Source organism: Anarrhichthys ocellatus, unplaced genomic scaffold, assembly GCF_004355925.1.
Source record: "Anarrhichthys ocellatus isolate YVR2014 unplaced genomic scaffold, GSC_Weel_1.0 scaffold5, whole genome shotgun sequence".
In the NCBI taxonomy this organism is placed as follows: Eukaryota; Metazoa; Chordata; class Actinopteri; order Perciformes; family Anarhichadidae; genus Anarrhichthys; species Anarrhichthys ocellatus.
The window spans coordinates 12,406,126-12,430,561 of record NW_022280035.1 but is presented as its reverse complement, the minus strand read 5'-3'; the positions used below and the strand labels follow the sequence as shown (position 1 = coordinate 12,430,561).

Sequence of the window (24,436 nt, the reverse complement as noted above, 5' to 3'; positions counted from 1 at the left end):
CATCTCTTCATAATTTTATCCTATTATTTGTGTTAAATTGTCATAAGCATTGAATTTGACACACTTGATGTTTTTGCTTTCATTTCATAGTGCAGCTGCCTTTACAAAGAAAGCACTGTTGCATGCAGTATGCATTCACTTGGGACATACTACTTAGTCATAACAGTGCAGCTTCAACTTTGACCCTCTTGCTCATATCTCCGCTGCTTAGAGGGTTGTGGATCAGAATGGCCAGAAATACATACTGCTTACATACTGCAAAATGCGACCGGATGCAGGAGGACATCCTGCTATTTTTAGCATGTTGCATTTTAAATAGTATGTATTGGGACATACTAAATCGTTTTCTGGCATACTAAATAGTATGGTAGTATGGGTATTGGATTCCACAAATGGTGTTTACAAGAACACGTCGGACGGACGTACAGATGGACGGACAAACCAAAAACATAATCCCTTTGGCCATGGTTGTTACCGGCGCGGAGGCATAAAAAGCTTTATGGGGTGATGTAGATGACTGTGCAGTCAAACAGCTGCAGTTGATTAAAAGACACGGTCCTACTGCTGATGTAGATCATTTTAGCCATAATCACCACGACACATTACACACAAAATATTAGAAGATTGATAACATCAATTCAACAAATCTATGAATAGCAGATATTTCTATCTAAACATGTGTGTAGTCACAAAACATAGTTTCTTTTAATTAATATTATCTCCAAATATTAAAGCCATAAAGAATTGTTGCAATAAATGTAAATATAAAATGGCATGTTCCTGATTAATTTGCCAGTTTATGCAGCAGCGTGTTGAAGAATATCTAAACACAGACAAGAATCTACTGTAGATGTCTTGTGTCTGCCGCAGGGCTTATTTTCTGCAATAATCCAAAATCCAATGGGAAAATAAAATCACAAATGATGCTAACTTTCCAGGTTGGCCTAAAAAAATACCTCATCCCTGCAGCACTCTATTACAGGCTACATTAAAATAGGGTTTAAAGAGTCTATTCAGGACCAGGACACTGGTATCAAACTATCCAAACATCCATCCAGAACTTTACCTTCATCAAATACGAAGGTTTTAAACATTCAGCAACCAAAACTGATTTATGCTTTCGCCGATCAGCTGCTTCAATCGTGCAATAACAAGCTTCATGCACGTAACATCCCACCTACTGTCTTAAAAGTGTCTGCTCTGGCTGAAAGAAAACATTAATATATTTTTGAGATAGTTTCAGTTATGTTGGATGTAACTTGGGAAACATAGTTAGGTCATGCTATTGCTGAGACCCCACCAAACAGCAAAGAGCGCCGTCAGTTGCTTTATTTAGCAGGCACCACACCACCTGGGATTTAAACGTCTTAACTATAAGACGTTTAGGAGAGGTTAATGCCTCCCTGCTTTGTCCACGTGACTGACACTGAAGTCAAAAGTCCGACAGGAAATACAGCATGGATCAAATGTATGCACACTGACTGCAAACCACGCATTGATATAAATGGACGTCTTGATCCCAGTCAAGTCTAAATGTTTCAAAATGGTTACCCCAACAAATATATGAGACTCTATGAAGACAGGAAATACAGTTTATATTGTTTTCCTAATGTGCACATACCACAGCCGTAGAAACAGTTATATATAGAGTTAAATAGTGTACTTTCTTCCTCCGTATATATACACACACACACACCCCATAGACTCATTTTGTATATATGTACATGGACAAATCATATCAATGACTGATCAGTCATTGATATGATTCTCACTGAGTCCAAGTATGTGGGTGAGTTTATTTTTCTCCCTTTCTTTACATCATTCGCTATTGGCCTTGTTTCGATAATTGGATTGACTGGCCAATCAGGAAGAGGCACCTTCTAAGTCAGGGGTTTAAGCAGAGGGAATTAAAGGGAGGATATCTGCTGGACAGAGCTTCTGAATTGATTTGAACCTTGGGAGAGTCTCTCTGATCACCTAATCGAAAGAAGCCAAGAAAGCTCAAGCACCTCCCTCTCAATCCCCTATCCTCTCGGAAATCGCCACTCAGCACGATTAGTGTTGCAACCAGATTCTCTGCTCTCCAGCTCACAGTGAACCGTCAAAATTTCCATCCTTGAGGATCTTGAGTTTGCGGAGGAAGAAGCCATGGGTGCGGGAGCAAGCGCCGAAGACAAAAAGTCGAAGGAGTTGGAAAAACAACTCCAAGAAGATGCTGATAAGGACTCTAAAACAGTCAAGCTATTACTGCTTGGTAAGTGCACTTAGGAATAGTCTTGTTGGAAGTTTTGTTCTTTGTCCCAGACTGGAAGTGTGGCAAAGTGCTCAGACTGAAGGGTGTTCACTTCAAAACATTCAGTACTTAATTAATTCTGACTTTTAACTTTTCTTCTCTTTTTGAACAAAGCGTTCTGTCTGCAAAGTAGAGCAGGAGTCTTGCAGTCAGCCAACAACCAGCAGGTGTAACTGATAAATTATAAAATGCAATTCATAATAATGTATTCATAAGGTAATGATAATTCACTCTAAGTTTATTGACTCATTTGCTGCATAGTCTTCAAATCTTGGGTAAGAGCCATCTGAGGTGCGTTAAACTTCTCTGAGACAAATGTTCACTGCTTAGTTAGATGTAAGATAAGGTCTGCTCAGAGGATTTGTTTCTGAATTAAACTCTACATTACTTTGTTAAAAAAAGGGGGAAGACTGTTTAAGCTTGAGAGGGAACTATGAGGGAGATATGAGAGATACGTTTGCAGGTTGAGCAGCTAACACAAAGATCTGAGATGAAACTCAATACAGCACTTTGAAATAATTTAGACACTAGATTTCAAAGTATACTAAACATTAGTAATTGATTTTCACGTTAACTACTTATGTTTATACTTATAATATAAATACTGTAGAGACTTGAGAGCTTGGTCAGCTGTTTTTAAGTTGTGTTTTTACCATTAAGGTGAGCTTCTTTTAAGAATTTGCAGAACCTACATTTTCTTCTTTTTAAATATTCAACAAATACATACAATTAAAAAAAAATTGTAGCAAAAGGTACTTAGATTTCTTTCCCCTGCGTCTACAAATCAAGAACGACCATTAGGACATTGGTGCTTAAAACCATCATCGCCTTTGGTCTAAATTAATCACAGGCCAGCTGTGATATGTCAATCCGATTAGCTAACTGGTTTAGCGCAGATCCACTTGGTGAAGTCTTTGTTGATCCCTCAACCTGCACAATCTAAAAAGTGTTTTATTGCCACCAATGTTATATAAATGATGAAAATCTATAGGACACAGTGTTAAACAAACATGAGTAAAAAAAACAGTAGTAGGAAAAGTATTCGTAGTTATATTTTCACAGCATTGCATTATTCTTTCAGAGAGTAATCTGTGTGTGTGAAACAATATTCAGAGACTTCATCTTTACCTTTAGATTCACAGAGGAGCTGCTTCTCCAGCAGTATAGTGTTAGAGATCAGGCAGTAAGAACTGAGTAGATAAAGATTACAAGAGTGTCATCTGGTGGGCTCTGGTGGACATTGTGAAAAACAGAAAAAGCTGTTTTTATTTATATGTTTGCTGTTAGCCCCTTGTGTGACGGTGTGCTAACAAGTGAAACATTTATAAGTGAAGATTTCTTAATAAACTTGAATATTTACGATACATAAAAACAGCTTTTGCAAAGACCTTCATCAAGAGGGTATAGCAAAGAAACCTAAATATAGTTAGTTACTTGGAACTGACAAAAAATGTGTCTGCAAAATCTGCACCCTTTCATTTAGTTAATTAACTAAAGCCCAGATTTAATGTCACTGCAAAGCCGAAAGGCACATTCCCTAATGAACACAAGGTGAAAGAATGACTCAGAGAGGATAAAGGAGCTCTTAACTAAATTGTCACAGCTGATGAAAACCAGTCTTATACCGTCACAGTGTCACCTTTACTACCTGATCACAAAGATCAGGTAGTAAATGACTGCCAGTGGGGTAAACCCAATAGTCTTTCCCTGAAAGGTTTGCATGTGGCCACACCAGTGTCTTTAAATGCTCATGTAGAAAATGTGAGTATTGAGCTCAACGTGGCTTCGGTGAGAGCAGAGAGCCAGTTTAGGTTGCTCTGTGATAAAAGAGAGGGCTTACAGTGCTACAGAGAGCCTGATCTGCCTGCAATCTTTAGCTCGCATATCCAACTGTGACTTGAATTGTACATAACTGCACAGTTTACATTATGCATCGATGTACAATGTATGCACAAGCTATACATTTCACTACATGTTTCCTCATTCAGTTTCAGTGTGATTTGCTTAAGTTTGGAGACACACTGGAGCTTAGTGGCATTTGTTACAGAATGAGTGCTCAATGTACAAAAATCTTCTGATAATCTGACATGAATTGCTTGCAGAAGACCAATTTAGACTACATTATAGCTTAGCAAGACAAAAAAAGGCAAGAGCTTTGTTTTTGTGCAGCAAGGAGATTATGTTGTTCTTGTTAGCGGAGCCTTTAGCCAGTTTAGTTTCCTCTTTTAATCACAAGGCATCACGTGAAACTGGGAGCCAGAACACTTCAGACAACTTCATGATCATTCATCATTCATCATTTCACAGACCAGCTGAAACACATAAACAAATCTGTCCTCTCCACTGCCTCCGACAACACTGTCTTGTCTTGCTTTTATCCCCTTAAACTGCATTTTTCTTAACTGTAGCTGATTTTGTTTGTTAAATGCGCTACAAATATATTTTGCCTGTTTGCTCGGCCTACTGTGCATGTTATAGAGAATCTTTCTCTGCCTGTTTTCTGTCAATTGTGTGAATTTTGCATTACTTTTTTACACCCGTTTACATTTGGCTCAGACAAGGGAAAGAGTTTTTAAAGCGAACTCAGGCCCATGTAAAGGTCTACTTTAGATTAATGGTGTAATAATGACACACATATATTTGCATGGAGATAGACTGGGGACCTTTAATACAACAACAGATATTTGTGAAACTGTTCATAATGGATTTTCTTGAAGAGCATTGCCATGATTTCCATAAAGATATATGTTACTTATGGGTTTCTCTAGTATAACTATTTGCGTTGCACAAACCGAATGTCATTGAGTTTTGCTCCCACGTGATGAAGGCAGATATCTGCAAACTACAGAAAATCATCCTGAAACTAAAAACGGAGAGATAGCACTTTCGGTCAAAGTCACAGCATTTCTGTCTATTCTGGGCAGACTGCTTCTTTAAATTGCGTGCATCGTCAAAGCACATTCATAGCTGTTTACGGCTTACAGTGTGTTTCGACTCAATGGCATGTCAACGATAAACACAGCAGTTATGTGTGTTGTTGCTCATCTTTTCGTTCTCTTACAGGTGCTGGTGAGTCAGGGAAAAGCACCATTGTAAAACAAATGAAGTAAGTATTTAAATAATTGATACAATTTGTTTTTGTGTAATCCACACCATGTCAGTGGGTAGCAATGACAGTGATTTAAATCTCTTCGGTCAGGCATACAGCCAGCAGGCCAAAGCTCCCTCATCTCTGACTGTTTTACTTGCAGTGAAGCCTTTAAACAAAAGGTCAATAGGGCAAACATCCGCTTACTCTGATTTGTCAGCACTTGTTTTGTGCCGTTAGTTTCACTCTGGCAATGAGAGCTGAGTGAGGTCAGAAACGCACCACAGGGTGGCGCCGTGAGAAGAAGGCTCCAGTGGATGTCCAGTAGGCTGTTTCTATATTGCAGGACTTTTACATGTGGAAATCCAAACCAATCATATATTTGCAAGATCCTGGTATTTATATTAAATGAAGGTTTACAACATTTCTTTTATATAAATGACCAACCATCTCAGCCTAGCAGAAGATTATTGTTACAAATGTTGGCCTATGCTACTACACACTTTCATCTGTGTACAGGATTCTGCATCAAGGTGGTTACACAAAAGAGGAACAGTTGGAGTTCAAAGCAGTCATCTACGGCAACATCCTGCAGTCTACTCTGGCTATCATCAGAGGCATGGAGATTCTGGGCATTGATTTTGCCTCATCCTCTACACAGGTCTCATATGACACTTCAAAGATGTACACCTGATTCACTTGCAGAGTTATTCATTTTCACTGACATAAAATCGTACTGTGAAGCAGTTAAAGTACTGTGACGGTGCTGATGGATCTTTCTGTGTGCGTTTAAACCACAGGAGAATGCACAAAAGCTGCAGAACTTGTCAGACTCCATTGAAGAAGGCACAATGCCTGCTGAGCTGTCTGACGTCATCATGAAGCTGTGGAAAGACAGTAGTGTGCAGGCCGGCTTCGACAGAGCTGCTGAGTACCAGCTGAACGACTCTGCTGGCTAGTGAGTTCATGTCTACTACCGGGATTAATACAGTTAAGGGGTTACATGTAAAACGGAAGAGGCAGCTGGCTTAATGCTGATAGATAAAGGTGATTTGTTTTGTCTGAGGCCTGACTTCTGTACGGTTTGTTCTGCCATCATCAGCTACCTCAATGAAATGGATCGAATCTCCAAGTCAGAATACCTCCCCACTGAGCAGGACGTGCTGCGATCTCGAGTCAAAACAACTGGTATCATTGAAGAACAGTTTGCCTGCAAAGAGTTATACTTCAGGTGAGTCACAACGGGGCACTAAACCAAAGTCTGTGACATCAGCAAAAAACAACCGCGCCGAGATATCTGGGACTAACTTTGTTGTGACTTTGTGTGTGGTGAACAGGATGTTCGATGTGGGTGGCCAGAGGTCAGAGAGAAAGAAGTGGATCCACTGTTTCGAGGGTGTGACCTGCATCATCTTTTGCGGAGCTCTCAGTGCATACGACATGGTGCTGGTCGAGGACGATGAAGTGGTGAGTTGAGACTCCACTACCAGGTCGTAAAGCATGAGATGACAGACAGGTCGGCTAGTAAACTTAACCTGTTTGTCTCTGACCTTTTCAGAACCGCATGCACGAGTCCCTCCATCTCTTCAACAGTATCTGCAACCACAGATTCTTTGCACTGACCTCCATCGTGCTTTTCCTCAACAAGAAGGATCTCTTTGAAGAAAAGATCAAGAAAGTCCACCTGAGCATCTGCTTCCCAGACTATGATGGTAAGACAGACCAACAGACTGATGCTGCGTCAATGGTTTGTGAGCCATACCTGCTGCAAACTGTGCTATGACAGAGCAAAGCTTGTTGTAGCAGTGAGAATATCAGGCGAGATGAACAGGGAAATGGTGAGACTAAATCTGGCATGCAGTTAGAGTGGATCACAGTCTGCTGCCAACAAGTAATCCTTCATCTTTGATTGAGACTGTAACGGGAGAATGTGTGATAAGCAAACCAATCGGTAACTAAATTGATCAAGTAAGGAATATTGAGATTATAACTGCAGACAGTGAGAGCCTCAGTGTTGCTCCCTGACTTAAATTATGTGATGCAAGCAATTATATCAAACTCATGTCATATCAGCTGACCGACTCAGAGATGCTTGATTTAAAGATCAGGGTACTTTTGTTTTTTTCCACAACAAAACTCATAAATTCTCATAAATCTGCTCCCATGTTCACACCCTTCATCTCTCTTTAGGCTGCAACTCGTACGAGGACGCCAGCAACTACATCAAGTCGCAGTTCCTGGAACTGAACATGAAGAAGGGCGTGAAAGAAATCTACTGCCACCTGACCTGTGCCACGGACACAAGGAACGTTGAGATTGTGTTCAACGCTGTGACAGACATCATCATCAAAGAAAACCTTAAAAGTTGCGGTCTCTTCTAAGCAGCTCCAGAGTGAAAAGAGGTGAGCAGTAACCACACCACGTCTCGCCCAGGGACTAAGTTGATACAGAGTAATGGGGTCCAGATGAGGCCGACCCCAGATGATTCAATTTAACTCTCGTACAGCGAATCATATCATGCAGTCCTGTGTTGCCAAGCAACAACTTCTGACCATAACATGAACCACACAATTTAGCAACTTTGCAACCTAATTATACAATGTAGCTATGAATGGAGCAAAATGCATACCGTTAAAAGACGGATCCGACAGAGTTTTACAAATGATTTAAGGTGATTTCAAAATGTATGAGATTCATTTTTTGTTGTTCCTCTTCTTTGCAGAACTTCCTTTCCCACCTGAACCCCTCACGTATTGGCATTAACTGAGAAGTGTAGCGTTGGAGCGCAGAAGATCGTGTTTGTTGTGTTCACGCCATCGCTTTCAAGCCAGGTCCCGGTCCTTGACTGCTCCTAGCACATTACCTTCTCCAATAGTACATCCCTGCAACATAATGCACGCCCAGCTGGGTTGAAACAATCATCAAGTCACCATATTGTTGTCGTGGACATTCAGCTTTCTACAAGGTTTTCTGAAGTACAGTATTTCTCTCACACCAGAGCTGGTTTAAAGGTATGAAGATGAAGTAGTTGCTCATCCGATCCTCGTCGCTTCCTTTCGACTAACGCTACTGTGTTTTGAGTTGAATTTATAATTGAGACCAATATAATAATAATAAGATATAATCTCTGTAAAAAAAAAAATATTAAACAATAAAATCGGGGGGAAATATTAATATTTTGAATAGCAACATTCCAACCTTGTTTTTGTTTTTGAGTACAGTAGTCTCTGTGGTCTTGATATTTAAACTGTAAAAAGTTGCTGAGTAAATATCTCAGATATTCCCAGTGCTTGCAGTATATCCAGATGACAAACTAAATTGTACATGTATCTAATCTAAATAGTGTTAATGTATTCAATTCATTTAACATGTTAATGTGATGAATAAATTGCACAAGGTCAAACACGGTAGAGAAACTTTGTACATAAAAGTAGGTAATTCAATATATTTTGAAAGATACATCTATATGAGAGAGAGTGAAACACTAGAAGGATAATGCTTTATTATGAAAAGGGAATGAAAATCTACTGAGTTTGTCCTTTCTTATGACATTTAGAGGCATGAAATAAAGATGCATTAACATCACTTGTGTCTCTGTTTCTTTGCTGCATAATCAAACTGTGAGTCACTGAATAATGTATATAGAATTAGAGAAACAGAGCTGTCAACACTGAAGGAAAGCCTCAAGGGACGATGCCGCTGTTCCCTGATCTAGTCAGACGGGAAATGGCAGCGTATAGAAGTTCATTAACAATAAAACGATTGAGAGAGGAAAACTAATTAAAGCAGGAATTAATCTGCACATTGAGATTTACTGGAAGATTGTGCTGGGACAAATTCATGAAATTTGAGGACACAACTGAAAGTGTAATCAGTGTCTGGAGCTCACAAGATTAACTATTTTGTTTGATTTGAGTGACCAGTCGAGCTTCTTACCAGTGTGGTTCATTAGTATTTCCATCCATCCATCAAGATTTTAACTGTGAAAAGATGCAGTATTACCCTTACAGGAAGACATGGACATGTACTGCTCAGGCCTTTAAGCCAGAAATTACATTTTTAAACTCAAGCAACCACTAAAACAAATGGAGAAAAATGTTGTATTTTTCTTATTGTCAACAAATTCCATGAAAACCAAAAAACAATCAATTTATCCAACAATTATTCCTCAAGCCATAAAACTCCAATATTGTCTGAAAACTATTGCTCCAAAAAAAATGCTCCTGTAGTTTATTTTGATTCAATCTCACATACATTGTCCTGCAGCCAGAAATAGCACACCAAACATGTAGTAATCTGCAGCTGAAAACAGTCTCCCAACAACTTTTCACTCCTGTTTGAGTAACATTTGCTCAGAACTACAGTACCTTGCTGTTTTAGGAAATGTCTTAACCTTTTTAAAGAATAAACTGTACATGTGTGACTTGTTTTTAAAGATTTACATCTTCAGTAGGAACTAATGGGCTCGGGGCTGAGTGCTACAGACAGAGTTGGGAAGTCGAGAACACCTGAGAGAAGGACTAACACACTGTTTCAGTCTTTCTATGGGATTTGTTGAGAAAAAGAAACAGAATATCATCAGCCTCATCTTTTAAACTGAAACTGCACAAATTGAGGATTTGGGGCTCAAAACGTATGTTGCGTTGAAGAATCTGTCCCTTCATGCTCTCATGTTGACTTGGAGATTGAAAGCAGTTTGAGTATACGTTGCGATAACTCGTCAGTAATACGTTTCTATGGAGTGTTATTCTACACAACATACAAGGTGGGACAATGAGGACATATTGGAGGGCTGTGGTGTGTGCAGCCGCTGGAACAAACTGAGTCCTCAGCTCAAGCATACAGATGTGTCTAAAGTCTACAAATAGCATTTTCAATTTGCATGACCTCCTTCCCTGCATGGTCTAGGTGAGACTAGGCCTTCATAAATCTGGACCAGTGGGGAGCATCTGATTGATGTTGCCTGTGGTAAGATTCTGGTTTAGTCTTTAAAATAGAGGGAAAGGAATACAACTTTGTGCCACCATTTAATGATGTTAAAGCGAACCAATACAACTGCAGCAAAGTACAGAAAGCTAGAGTTAAACATTCGGAAATGTTTTCTACCAGGATTTCTCATTTGTAGGAAGTGACTGACCTGAACCAAACGGTGCTCCACTACAGTATTCTGTATATCAGCAACAGACTTCCTCAGTATTATGGGATTGCTGCAGCCAAAGAAAACAAATACAGCTTCTGGCTATTTCAAACTTTTTATGTTTAATGTGTTTGTATACATCTTCACTGATATCCATAGCATTAAAAAATACCTTGAGAAAACCCCGATATTCTATATTGACCTCCACTGAGTGTATTATATTAGTCATATTAAAACCTCCTATGGAGAAAAAAAAACACAGGACAATCAAGTCTTCCTTGATAAATTGATTTGCAGTGATGTGTCTCATGTATAAAAAATATTGTTCAATACAATGTTGTCTAGTTAATATCTAACTATGTAGACAGCCATGTTGCATTAACTTCATTACACTCACTAATCCCAGACCCAAAACGTTACGTTATATACATCAAAACTGCAAAAAAAAACAAAAACGCTTCTCCATACATAAGTTATTGCAATGCATTCACACATCCAAAAGTGGAACTACTAAATAACTGCAACTCAAAAATTAAAATATAACAAATATTCAATGAAAGCCATGTTGTGATATAGACTAAAGCTAGGAGAAGATGCAACAGAAATAAAAGTGAACGGGATTTACATATCCGCTGTGAAACTGTGAAATGCAGTGATGGGTTTGATACACTCTGTTTTGGTCCTTGTACATATGACAGACTATAAATGTGTCAGAGATATCAGAGGGGCTTTCCCTGCCAGCCCCTCCCCGACTGATGCACAGGTCTTAAATATGACAGGACTCCACAGTTCTCACAGTGATTGTTTCACAAGCCTCCCCCACTCATCACTTTCTCCCAGTGTGCTCTGCATCATGACGTCTATTAAGACAAAAATAATCGTAGAATCAAGTCCCCAGATTGTGGAATTTAGGCCCTGCCTGCAGCGCGGCCTTCGGCTTAGTCCTTAAGTAACACCTACTTTCCAATTATCCCTCTGCAGACAAGACATACCAGTGCAGAAGTCCTGATTCTACTCCTGACACCTGCAAGGTAAAGGGAAAAAATCACTAATACCGATGGCTACAGAAAAACAATGAATGCATAATTAATATGAATACAATGCCCCCAAACATGTCATTTAAATGTTCATTCATAAACTGCCTGGCAATAATGAAACACATTTTATGGACTTTTGGGGTCTTTAGACAGCAAAAATACTGTTGTCTGAAAACTTCTAATTATACTAACTATAGTCAGACTGGGCACAACGTTCATAAGTCTACGCTGTACTTTTCAGCCTCTCTACTTTGAGCGGAATGCTAATGCTAACATGCTAAAATGCACAACGTTAGCATGCCAACAGGTGTGAAACATGCTAATGTTCTGACATTAACACTTAGACGTTAACATATTTGGTGTTTTAAAGATTAGCATGCTAGCATCTTTTACATCCACACACAAATATCTCCTGAACTCATCTAGTCTAAAATGTTATTCAGCTAAGGTTATGTAGCTACATGTATGGTCGGCTTGCATGCACACACGCATCTGTAAAAAGCTAAGCACTGCTATACTTACGTTCGTGTTAACATGGGTTATATCACTTGTGGAAGGGAACACTTGAGTTTGAATGATTTAAAGGCTTGAGGCCAAGACTGTATAAAGTAGACATATTGTGCTGTAGTTCTCTAAATTCAGATGAAGTGTTAGCAATCTATTTTGTCTGCCGTTTGTTTATGATCTCAATAATTAAAATATCAAGCGGTCTGACAAATAGTAGTCTGTCAAAATGATCCTAATTTAGGGTCCACTTACGAGCTTTTTTCATAGCATTCAATCATGGCCTTCATCAGTGGATGGGATTGATTATGTGGTGTGATTGTTCATCGACATGATGATGTATTGTAGTGTCATCTCCACAAAATTCAGGAGAGGGATATTTATTGGCATTTTATTTTGTAGAACAAAACGTTAAAGTCTCTTCAGCTTGTGTTAACCAAGTTACAAAACTGTTAATTAATTTCCTGGTTTATAAATCATTGCTGCAGCAGTCTATTTGAAACATGTTAGCGGCACTACATGAAAACTCAGGTGATGAAGTAGTCTGTTAAGTGTCTTATCCTAATTTTATTGCAATTCCTCCAATAACTATGAACAGGCTGACACACAAGTGAAATCCCAGAAGAGAGTTGACTGTTGTCTCTGCGGTGATGCAACAAGCTAACATTCTTAACTGTTGGCTTTGACAACAACAACACGTTGCCACATCTCTGCAGTGTTCAGCATAAACTGTCCAGTGGGTGACGGCCAGTGTGCTGACCTACATGGCCTGAAGCTTTAGTACAGCCCGATCTCCCTCAGGTTGATCTTGATGATGACGTCAGTGACAGCGTCGAACACAAACTGCACATTCTTGGTGTCTGTGGCACAAGTGAAGTGGGTGTAGATCTCCTTGGTGTCCTTTCGCTTGTTTAAGTCTTCAAACTGGTACTGGATATAAGTTGCAGTCTCGTCGTATGAGTTCCCACCTGCAGTTAAAAAGATAATTTGTAAAAAGAAGTTGGTTATAATTCACATGGAACAATCCTATATGATCTCTGGAAGACAGCTCCATAAATCTTATTGTGGATTAAACACACTAAAGCGAAACAAACCTGTGACCAAAACAAGATGTCATGTCATCCATATAATAAAAATACATTTTATATTCAGCTGCAGAATCTAAATCCTACAGTACCCTCTAGCAGAAGGAGATCCATTGTACTTTATTCAGGTTAAAAAGACGATAGCACGATCACACATTTCCAAGAAGTTAATACTCAGATACATCAGATAGAAATATAAAGATATTATCTGATCACATCTGACATATATCACGTTAAAACTAATTTGCTAATACACGGGTTTGTCTCACCGGGGTATTGGGGGTAGCAGATATTGAGCGGACTTCTGCCGATCTTCTCTTCAAACAAGTCCTTCTTGTTGAGGAAGAGGATGATGGAGGTCAGCGTGAACCACTTGTTGTTGCAGATGGAGTCGAAGAGCTTCATGCTCTCATGCATCCGGTTCTGAGGAAAGAGCAGATACCCATAATAGGCATTTTTTTTCCACAGACAAGACATTTTGACACAGGTGTAAATAATAAAAGGAATGATGATTGAATTTCATCCAGCTGCTTTGGATTCAGGGTCTTTGGGGTGCGCTCCAAAACCTGTCTTAGTGCCGGTTAGAGCCAGTTGGGCCTGGTGTCTACTCCAAATTGAAAGGCACTTAAATAAAAAAGCACATGTACCAAGAGCATCGTAAATGATACAGACTAATACGATCATATTTTACTTTTAGTGGCTGAATCCTAATGGAAAAGGTGCTGCTGTGTCTTTGCCAGCACTTAAAAGCTATAAAAGCTGGCTCACTGTCAAAACTTAACGGGACATTTTAATAGAACAGAGCCATCATTAATGCTCTTAGTAACACCTGTGCTTTTCCTCTTATGATTTTCCTGTATTAACTAAAATGTTAAGATACAAGAAGTGAACCTAAACCACAGTGTATCCGTCACTTACCATCTCCTCATCCTCAGCCAACACAAGGTCATAGTCACTGAGCGCTACGCAGAAAATGATCGATGTGACTCCCTCAAAACAATGGATCCACTTCTTCCTCTCCGAGCGCTGACCCCCGACATCGAACATCCTGGAGACACACACACACACACACACACACACACACACACACAGGAACTGCATAAATACATGTACAGTGAATGTGCTCATTTTAATTGCAATGTCAATTTAATTCCAGTGTTTTATGAGGATGAGTGTCCTCGTAAATCCAGGGCAAGAGCACAAACACACACACACACACACACACATACACACACACACACACACACGTGTTTGTGTCGACTGCCTGTGTCTCCACCTGAGTCCCTTAGAGGCAAACTGAATCTGCACTGAGCTGTTAACAGACAACACCAATTCAGTGATTGCACATTTGCAGATCCTGAGCGGTTTTTTAAATGGGGTTATGCATGCAGGCCAGGGAGGCTGTTACAGTTAATGAATCACCAATATTTATAAGTACAGGAGCTAGATGATAAAATAATGTAAAAGGAATGAAGAGACGTAATCACATTTACTGCTACAAAGGTGGGTCGTATTAGGCTGAATGCGACCCACCTTCTATAATGTGAGTTATAGAAGATTCTCGGAAATCAGCACTCCAATATTCAGTTTCTTAAAAGAAACAACAAGCGCAATCATCTGAGAATTATTCAATATGATGAAGGGAGCGTTATGACAACTTATGAGGAATAGCCAACATGGATATGGATGCAGTATAAAGTAGGAAAAAAGGGCAAGAAACTGCACATGCAACTTATCGCATGTAAAATCAAGATTTTGTTACTTTCATGACGTGTTTTCATTTTTCGCGAGTTGGATAATGAAAAAAGAAAACAACCTCACATTCGTAAAAAATAAAAAGCTTGTGTGGTGTCACTGACCACAAACCTTTCTTTATTGTGACCCTTCATCACACATTGTATATGAAGAGCTAAAACTATCCAGTATTTATTAGAAAATATAAAAATAAACAAACAAGCAAAGACTGGAGAAAAGTAAAAAAACAAACAAATAGCACTTTGTCTCTTGGAATTTAGTACTTGACTGATTCTTGCCCCAGTGATAATCTCTCTACGAGGGTTGGGAAAGTTAATGCTGGACCACTAAATGCTGCCTTTAAAGCTTCGTAAGTTATTTTTATGGCACACCTGAGGCCAGGGCCCTTCATGAGCAGATAAATTACAGCTGTACTGACTTGAAGTAGAGATCTTTGAAGGTGAAGTGAGTTTCCACGATGCCAGTGGTCTTCACACGCGTACGTAGCACATCCTGCTGAGTCGGGACGTAGCTCGGCTGACAGATCCTGTCCAAGTCATTCAGGTAGCTGAGAGACAAAAAGCGAGTATATGAAGATGATCCCAGAGAAATAGAAACATCATAGTGAACATCTACTGTTGCAGCACAGGCAGCTCCCAACATGAGCCTCATAAACACAGATTCTTTTGTTTTAACACCACGTGGTAAAATCAGTTTATCCGAGTTTTGTTAATCACAAAAAGATAACATGATGCAAAGAAATACTTGTACTTTTTTGGACACTTATGTCTGGTGGAGTGGGTTGCTCTGCACTCCACAGAATGATACTAAATATGGGCTCATATTTTGGTGCGTGATAAACACCGGCTCCTTGTGGGTTGAGTAAAAACAGACTAACTCCACTGGTTCCTCTTGTCTCGCAGTGTGGACAAAGTGCACCATGACAGCTTGGCTGTTTTCAAAACAAAGAAAGCGTCCTTGAGCTAGTTTCTTTCAGGGAGAGTGTGATATAAACGCTACAGACACAGAACACCATGCTTTACTCACGTCGACAAGACTGGACTATATTTAGCTCGGACCACTTTGTTTGCATTTTTTCACTGAACTTCATCAGACAGTTGTATCCAGTGGTTGACTGTCATAATAATCTGAAACCATTTTGTCCAATGAAGTGATACATGAACAAGTTGACAGAAACTTTTTCCCTTTGTCAGTTAGTCCTTCACGTTATTCTTTTTTCAGGAATGCAATCAGCTGTACAACAAGCTGACACAAGACCGTGAAGAACAAGACACATCTTGCCACCATTTTTGCTTCAGCATGAAAACGACTCTGACTCAAACATGTCCACCTTCTAGTGAAGAGGCAAACACGATCACAAGACCTGTTTTGTGCCAGTTTAACAGTAGGAAGATGGATGATGCAATTTCAAACTTCCCTATAAATCGTTGAAGCAGTTTCATTTCCATCTGGAATTTTCAGCAACTCTCAAGTTGAGTAATATCTAGAAAATGAAAATGAGCCAATGCTCACAACAGAGAGAGATGTTGATTATTTTGCTGTTGATCGTTCGTGAAGCTATTTTTAGCAGATTGTTTTCCTTGAATCCCCGTGAATTCATCTGTGTAGTTGAGTCATTTAATATGCTTGCAGTTGGCCCTCGGCGAGTCAGTGTCGTGGGTCTGTATGTAGAGAAGTGAACAGAGTCCTCACTATGCAGCGGAGTCGTTGAGCTGGTACTCTCGTGATCGATCGAAGCACGCCTGAACTCCGGCATCGCTCCACAGTCTCCGAATCACGCCGGTCAGCTCTGCCGCTATCACCCCTTCCTCCGCCGAGCTCGCCAGGACAAACAGCTGGCGGGCATCGTCCTGGCAAGGAAGACAATAATTGCTGTCATTGTCATGAATGAGGATGTGGCTTTTCTGAAAGTCATGTTTATCGCAGACTGGATGCAGTTAACTTACCGTCCGCGCAGCATCCCCAAAATCTATCTTTAACCGGCCCATGGCCCTGATGATGGCCATGATGGACTGGATGGTGTTGCTGTACACCACCACTTTGTACTGCTTGCACTCCTCTTCTGAGTAGCCGTCTTCATGAATGATTCTGACACAGAAACAAATCCAAAGAGGTTTTGAGAGTTCAGATACATATTTGACGGTGTGAACAATGGCTTTGACAAATGTGGGACGAATGACAGATTTAAAAGAAATCTCATGCAACACTGTCATTAGTGCAGGAATTTGAGCTTCGCTGAGCATGCAGCGTGCCTAATGTGGGAACTGGGGGAGTCTATTCAGGACCTGCCAGGCTGCAGCGGGCCACTGTGGCCATTGTTTAACATGTTATTCAAAAGGTTGCTTCCTACACTGCCTACGCCGAGTGAAATGATGGTCCCACTTTACAGTATTTCCACAAAGATGAGCCCCGTTTGTAACCTCAGCTCTCCCTGTGTTACTAAACTCTGACAAGGCTGCAGCTGAAAGGGGGAGCGAGGAACTGTCTCTCCTCAACGTAGTAGAATAGCGTCAACGTTTCTTACAGGATGAAGGAGTTTGACATGATGTCATGTGCAGTGTTATCAGGAAGCTGTAACTTACTTCATCTGCTTTACGATTGTGCTTTTCCCAGATTCCCCAGCACCTGAAAAAGAGGCACAGTAGTTAGACAAGAGCAGCCAAAACACCGCCACATAATACCCGACAGATTCAGACCCCTCTCACATGGACGTCGGATCAAACCAGCTTTTCATAAGGGTTGACCTTAACCTGATCTAATTTAATCATGCATCACACAGTGTGCAGGATGTTTGTGTCAAAACACCCGAGAAAAAGCAGCCTTGTGATGAATTTTAATGGCAGGGATTTAAGTGGGGCCTGAGGGAATGTACAGTATATGGTTACGAGGTGTCACATGGAGGAATCAGATGCTCACCGCTCACCATAAAATGTATACACCACAGCCTGGAGTTTAAGAGGTGCAGAAACACAGCGAGGATGATGGTAAATAATGCAAAGTGTGAGAAGGTGGGGCACCTCTTTGGGAAGTGAGAGCTTTCACAATATTGTCAATCTGTGAACTGATGACTGGCCCAGTTGATATCATTGTTCAGACAAGGAACCTTTACAGTATTTCTACAACAATCGGCCAAGCAGGAAACAGTTAACATGCTTCTGGCTGAGCCAGTGTTTTTCCACTAGAGAGACAATCCCAGATATCATGCTGCTCTGGGCGTTAGAGAGCAGAGGGGCCATAAGAACAACACATATGATTAAAAGTCTGTTTGCAATCTAAAAAAAACATCATCACAACATGCAGTGTTGACAACCAGCACAGAATGTTTCTTTATTGAAGAAAGATTCTTCTTTTTGTGATCTCCTATTCTCCGTTAACAGAACCGCTTTAATTGAACGTCTTTAATGATGATGGACCTAATCAATCTGATTCCTAATCATGATGTTGGAAGCCACATGGTTCACACTACTTCTGTGAAGACGGCTACAACGTCTATTAGGAGTCACGACAACATCAACATCGATGAGATCTCTGTGTTTGTTGGAATCATACAGGAACCATTATTTTCATAATCAAGTAATCGGCATATTATTTCACGTGTGTTTCATAAAGCTCAAGGTGACTTCTTTAAATAGTTTGGTCCAAAACCTCGAAAAGGGAAAAGTGTCCGTGCCGGCATGTAACCCCTGTAGAACCCCAACGTGTCGTTTTTACACTTCTGTTTTTGTATAAATTCAACAAAGCAGATATGAAGTGTTGATTAGTGAGCTTTAGAGTTGCTGCTCGGCAGATTTTGTTACCTTTGCCAGGCTAGCTGTTTCCTCTTGTTTCTAGTCTCTATGCTAAGCTAACCGTCTTCTGGCTCCAGAACCATAGTTGGCCTCTGGGAAAATCTGTCAGCGCGATTGATTGGCTGCGCCACATATAGCCCTCCAAACAGACGATGGTAAAAATACACACCCCAGTCAAGCTAAGATTTGAACCCAGTTGTCTGCTTCGCCTCTGTGCCGTCTGTTGACTCACTCAAGAACAAGCTATTTTTCTGAGCTGAAGTTTAATTAAAGAGGCATGAAAACATGTGTGCACATGAAACATTAAGCCTCAAACTCACATAACCAGTGAGATATTATTTCCATAACCATCTGGGGTGAGTTGATACTGGCGGCAGAGCGTTTTGTAACCACAATAATTATCAGCAGCCGCCGGAAGAAGAAGTGTTCAGGCACTGGAATTTAAAATATATGGATACCTGCTTCTTTTTTAAAGCAGCCAGGGACAAGTCTGAATGAGTGACATTTTCAAAATAAGAACATACATTATCTTAATACTGTTGTTCCCCTAAAAGGTGGTGAGACACGTTCCCACTGCCAGTTAAGAATCCTCAGCAGATTAATTTTGTCAAGGAGGCTTACAGAAGAGTAATATGTTCAGATGGCCGGCCAACAAGAATTAAACCCACAAATTCTTTGGTGAAGCTGTCACTAGCAAAGAGATTCACGCCCGCTCACACAGACGGGGAGAGGAGGACACATTGTGTTGATCCCTTTCCTCAGTTTTGTCAGTCACCAATTTTCTCATTCATGGCCTTTTTTGGCTGAGCATAAACCGTGGCTTCCTGGCAGTTCAAAAAACCAACTTCACAGACATTCAGTGAGTTGTCTGAAGCCAGTCTGAACCTGGCCTCATTTAACAGGAATCTGAAATGCAGATTTTTTCTTTTTTTTTGTGAATTACTTTTCATGGTCCAATGGGAGACCATTTTAATCGGAAGAGTGCGTTGGCTCTCCAGCTTTGTGGTTTGGTACAAAGAGCAGCAGCCGAACTCTTTGTTTTTTTCCTAATAGTCTCTTGTTCCATCACAGACGGGGAGTGGAGGGCACAGCCTGGAAAAATAGCTTCCCCCTCAACTCTGCGGTCAAAACTTAAATGTGTCCATACAAGAAGATTTCATCCCGCATTGTAATGTTGCACCACCAAACATATCGGCCTGAAGATAAATATGTTAAATAAGTATAGCTGCTGCTGGGATTCATCTGTATCCTCGACAAACCCATCCAACACCCACATCTCTGTGACCTCAGGTTCTACTGCTGTTATTACACTCAGGGTTCGACTACCTAAAATAGCTCCGCGCAGCAAAACAACGCAATCAGGCTTCAACCTATCAACAAAACAGTGGAAACACTTTGATAAAAAATCATCTCACAGTTGTGGCTCTGAAAAGGTAGGAAGCACATTATCCAGCATGGTTTTGTTCTGCCATATCTTAGATCAAGGTGCAAGAAAAATCCCTGCAAACATTGAGGGATAACTCTATTTCTTTGTGAGAATGATGCCACTATCAGGAACACAAACAATCAGGAAAACATGCACCTAATGCACACGTGAGTTCATCACGTCTGGAGATTTGCAAGGCGTGAAAATCGTGTTAGTCTTGAAATGTCAAAGTTCACAAACTGTAATGAATGACACAAATCAGTTAAGTGGGATTTTTTCTCCTCATTTTAAATCTTTCTAAGTAAATTCAAACCTTAATAAGATTTACAACATGGCACTGACTAATTAAATGCTGCAACTTGTTGAGGCTTCATATGCCATCATGATTTCATTTCTATGACGGATGTAAAAGCTGCATCTGTGCTCAGAATCATCCACTTAATCAAATACTTGGCACTTTTACATGGACCATTTATTCTGGTAACACGTTAACGTGAGATCAAGATACAGGACGTATTCACCTTAAAACTACAGCATTTCAATAGGGCAGAGCTTTCTTCGTCATGTCATTCTTTTGAAATGAACTGTTCACTATCTTTCACAACATTTCATGAGAACAAAAGCAATGTCTTAACCAGAAAGCTCAGAGGCCTTGCATCACCATTGCATCAGTACAATCAGCTCGTAGTGCACAGATATTTACAGTGCAACACATTGTGGATGCAACATATAGCTGAAGCTGTATGTTCAAACTATTTAACGCTTTTATTACTTCAGTGTAGTTCCACCGCTGTCTCTCAAACAGCACTTCCTCTAATGGGGTGGGATGATGTGTACCGGAAATGTTTCATCACATATACACACAAAAAAATGCTCACACTGAGGTCAAAACCTGTGACGAGAGGCTGAGCGCTGCTGGACTCGGGGCATTTAATCTCTCTGGCACATCAGCACAGTCCACACCCACAGTGTCAGTACCACCAACGGCAGGTAGTGCCGTTACAATAGTCACTGGTCAGTCCAGGCAAGAATTGTTCCAGTGAGACGACCTGAAGTTAGCCGTAACAGTCCAGGGATTTATCTAATAGCAAACTATTTCTAAAGGCCGCTAAATTACTACAGATAGAGCTATGTTGATCGATCCATTAGTCGATCAATAGAACATTAATTTGCACTGATTCATATATCTTAGTTAATCATTTAAGTCGTTTTTTCTAGCAAAATGTAAAATGTCTTCATTGTGAGGATTTGACGCTTCTCCTTTTCCTATATGATGGTTGCTAAATCAATCACAGCATATTAATACTGCCCAGGTTCAATACAGATACCAGCCTTTACTTCTCAGAACGTCGTGCTTCTAGGTCTCAGCAGGGTCAGTGTGTCCGTTCAGCTGTAACGTTGTGTTTGTACACTGAAGTTAAACAGGCCCGCGTGAGTTACAACGTGCTCTGTGACAAGTGACAACACGTAGTCAACAAACTGCGTCCTCTGAGCAACTTTCAACAATTCATAGGCGACAGAAATGCTCCGAGGCAGCACGGGACGTGTACTTTCCCTTTTACCGCTAACATCTGGATTAGTCAATTCTGTCAGTGGAGACATGATGAGCCACAGCTGCATTAAACCAACTGAAGGAGGAGTGTTTGAAGTCATAAAAAGAAAAACACAAACATTCATAAACTGATTTCACGGATCAAAACGCAGTTCATACCGAGCAGAAGCAGCTTGACTTCTCTGGAGGACTTCTCCCTGTCGTCCCGCAGGTTTTTGTCAATCATTTTACTCCTCTCCACCGCGGCTTTGTCCTCGGCGCTGATCGTGCAGCCCATTTTACTCTCTCACACTACTTCTTTGAGTGTCGGATTGTGTGGTTTCAGCAGCTCATGAGTTGAAGGGAACCTCCGTCAAAACGAGCCCAGTGCGAGCTGAAGTTTCCCAGCCGAGAGAGAGAGAGAGAGAGAGAGAGAGAGAGAGGGAGAGAGGGGGGAGAAAGGCGTTGGCACCGGAGGCTCGTCGGTCCGACTGAAGCCACAGTCTGATGCTGAGTTTTCTCTGCTTCAGTCCACACACTGTCTGTACTGTCTGTACTGTCTGTACTGTCTGTACTGTCTGTACAGGTGATCCACTGCAGGATTTTAAGCAACAAAAAAAAACTCCCCAAAGAGATTTAAAAAAAAAAAAATTCTATCCAAATCATCCGAAGTTTATAGCCTGCTCTCACAAGAACGCACAAACGGGAGAATAACTATAATCAAAAATACTTTAAGTAAAAACTTGTATGAACAATCACGCGCAGGTCTACAGTCCACCGTGTTTATAGAAAAACTAGAAATAACAATCACCAGATTTTCTCCCCTCAAAGACTGTTGCTGCTGCGCAGTCGCGCGTTCATCCAGCTGATCCAGCTGCAAACCAAGTAAAAGGCACTGGAAAATGAAAATCGATGCGCCCCACGGGGCTGATGGGAAATGTAGTCGCTTCTAAACTGCCGGATACGTGGATTCTGCTTGTGTAGCCTAAATAATGCTCTGGGTGGGACTCAATTCGATATGATCCCCACAAGCTTTCTTTAATAGACTTTTCATGTGGTTTAAAACAGGCCAATAACACACGTGTGCAGGTTTTCTCTGCAGTCTACTTCACCCGTTTAAGGTGAGAAGTGGAGCAGGAGTTTTGTGTGGTGTACGAGCGCCCCCAGTGGATTTACAGCTGAACTGCAGGTGTAGAGGTCAGGTTCAGTTTCGATATTTAGTATTTATTTTAAACCTCTTTTGATCCGGGTCGTTTTATTACAAACTAGATCTGCTGTTGGGTCCAGTAGCGACTTAGAGTCTATCGTCTTAATGCAAACATGCAGCTCCATGAACTAGACATCAGTGGGTTTCATGTTGTGTCCCACACTACTCCGAACTTACCTCGCAGTATTTCTGTCAGACCGTGAACTTGTCTGCAAGTTCAAAGGTTTGTATCACACATTTCACTTGACGTCATGTTACTTAAGAGCCTTTCACAACAGGGGATTATATTGCATTGTTCTTTCCACACTGGCCTTAATGTCATTGTATTTTCACTACATGCATGGTTTTTATCCACCTTTTTACACATCAGTCATGTTTACATATTGTAGTAGTTGAACAGTTGATGCAGCTTTCTGGTGGACCATGCAGGTATGAATCATACTGGAACCACTCCCTAATAAGGTTCCCTTATATACTGGTTTTATACATTGTAACTATCGGCTTTATTGATAGCGAATGAATAACTTACTAATGCTTCATAGATCATTTAAAATCCATTAATACGAACACAATTTGGACTAACAGAAATCCTATTTACTGACTGGACCAGATGACCACTTATCCTCTGGATTGAAATCTAGTCATCAACAATTTATTTATTTAAAAAAAATCACTACCAACATTTATGAACACATTATCTCAAAATTAAAAGGATTTTAAGCAACAAAAGGGACTTTTCACAACCCCAAATTAGTTCTTGTTAATGACATTAACTACCTATAAACCATGACATGACTTATTAATCATCATTCAAGCCGTTAGTTACAAAGTATAAACTCTTTTTTAGAAAGTGGTTCGTACAGTAAATGTAAATCATTTATTGTTTGAGGTTTAGATTTAGAAATTGAATTCCAAGAAAGTTACGAATGTTATTTAAAGGTTGCTCTGCTACTAGTGACTGGCTCACAGAAGAGTCACTCACTTTATAGAGACCCACTAAACAGTAAGTCCTTATGTATTACTTTATGTCTTTAGGTGTAACAATAATCTCCGTCTTTGTTTCTGTCTCTTGTCTCCTCCTAACGAATGAACCCATCAGCGCTGTCATCAGCATCAGGTTACCAAGGCAACAGCTGATTTCACAGGAGTCAGGAAGTAAGAAATTCACGTGTTTGAGTTCATCTGGGATCCAGCGAGGGATCGTTCTCTCACAGACGGACAGCTTTTCTGTGTGCTGCACCCGGTGGCCCCCCAGGGTGACATGATGGTGGCATCTGAGCCCTTTTACTGGGCGTGTTGCAGCCCTTTACAAAGGTCAGGCTGTTTGAACTGTTTCTCTGCGCTGCGGGAGGCGCCCTCCACGGCTCAACATGAAAGCCATGAGTCACTCTGTCCGATTGGGAGCAGCACAGGAGTGGGTATAAAGTGGGACAATCAGAAAATAGAGGAGGAGCCCGGATGCTGCTGAGAGGATGGTGGAATCTGTGATTCTTCTGGTGATAAACAACCGAAGCTATACGCGCCAAAGCTGAACATTAATCATGACCTAGATATTAAATAAACTGAATATTTAGGTGATCTTTGT

General features: G+C 40.6%; 2 protein-coding genes across 4 annotated transcripts; one reads left to right on the top strand and one right to left on the bottom strand.

Moving 5' to 3' along the window:
* The first annotated feature begins 1,944 nt into the window (after positions 1-1,944).
* On the top strand, positions 1,945-8,950 carry gnat2 (guanine nucleotide binding protein (G protein), alpha transducing activity polypeptide 2). Its single transcript, XM_031845508.1, has 9 exons — positions 1,945-2,254; positions 5,357-5,399; positions 5,901-6,042; positions 6,182-6,339; positions 6,484-6,612; positions 6,719-6,848; positions 6,940-7,093; positions 7,572-7,783; positions 8,104-8,950. Exons 1-8 carry the CDS (start codon positions 2,149-2,151, stop codon positions 7,760-7,762), a joined length of 1,053 nt encoding a protein of 350 aa, XP_031701368.1. The 5' UTR covers positions 1,945-2,148; the 3' UTR covers positions 7,763-7,783; positions 8,104-8,950.
* Positions 8,951-9,773: 823 nt separating this feature from the next.
* gnai3 (guanine nucleotide binding protein (G protein), alpha inhibiting activity polypeptide 3) lies at positions 9,774-22,505 on the bottom strand. 3 transcript variants are annotated; one of them, XM_031845124.1, is made up of 9 exons: positions 21,825-22,505; positions 17,482-17,524; positions 16,846-16,987; positions 16,592-16,749; positions 15,318-15,446; positions 14,063-14,192; positions 13,414-13,567; positions 12,820-13,027; positions 9,774-11,542 (listed from the first exon to the last, which is right to left on the bottom strand). In XM_031845124.1, exons 1-8 carry the CDS (start codon positions 21,940-21,942, stop codon positions 12,837-12,839), a joined length of 1,065 nt encoding a protein of 354 aa, XP_031700984.1. In that variant the 5' UTR covers positions 21,943-22,505; the 3' UTR covers positions 9,774-11,542; positions 12,820-12,836. The 3 variants fall into 3 exon arrangements, with proteins under 3 accessions (XP_031700984.1, XP_031700983.1, XP_031700982.1); XM_031845123.1 differs by having other exon boundaries at positions 12,824-13,027; XM_031845122.1 differs by lacking the exon at positions 9,774-11,542 and having other exon boundaries at positions 11,553-13,027.
* Positions 22,506-24,436: the final 1,931 nt, after the last annotated feature.

Excerpts from the sequence above, each read along its gene's own strand:
- gnai3 (XM_031845124.1), bottom strand. The coding sequence starts at position 21,942 with ATGGGCTGCACGATCAGCGCCGAGGACAAAGCCGCGGTGGAGAGGAGT. Across the intron at positions 17,525-21,824 it reads AGTCAAGCTGCTTCTGCTCG|GTGCTGGGGAATCTGGGAAA; the intron begins GTATGAACTGCG and ends CCTCTTTTTCAG. Across the intron at positions 13,568-14,062 it reads TGGCTGAGGATGAGGAGATG|AACCGGATGCATGAGAGCAT; the intron begins GTAAGTGACGGA and ends CTCTTTCCTCAG.
- gnat2 (XM_031845508.1), top strand. The coding sequence starts at position 2,149 with ATGGGTGCGGGAGCAAGCGCCGAAGACAAAAAGTCGAAGGAGTTGGAA. Across the intron at positions 6,340-6,483 it reads CTGAACGACTCTGCTGGCTA|CTACCTCAATGAAATGGATC; the intron begins GTGAGTTCATGT and ends TGCCATCATCAG. Across the intron at positions 7,094-7,571 it reads CTGCTTCCCAGACTATGATG|GCTGCAACTCGTACGAGGAC; the intron begins GTAAGACAGACC and ends ATCTCTCTTTAG.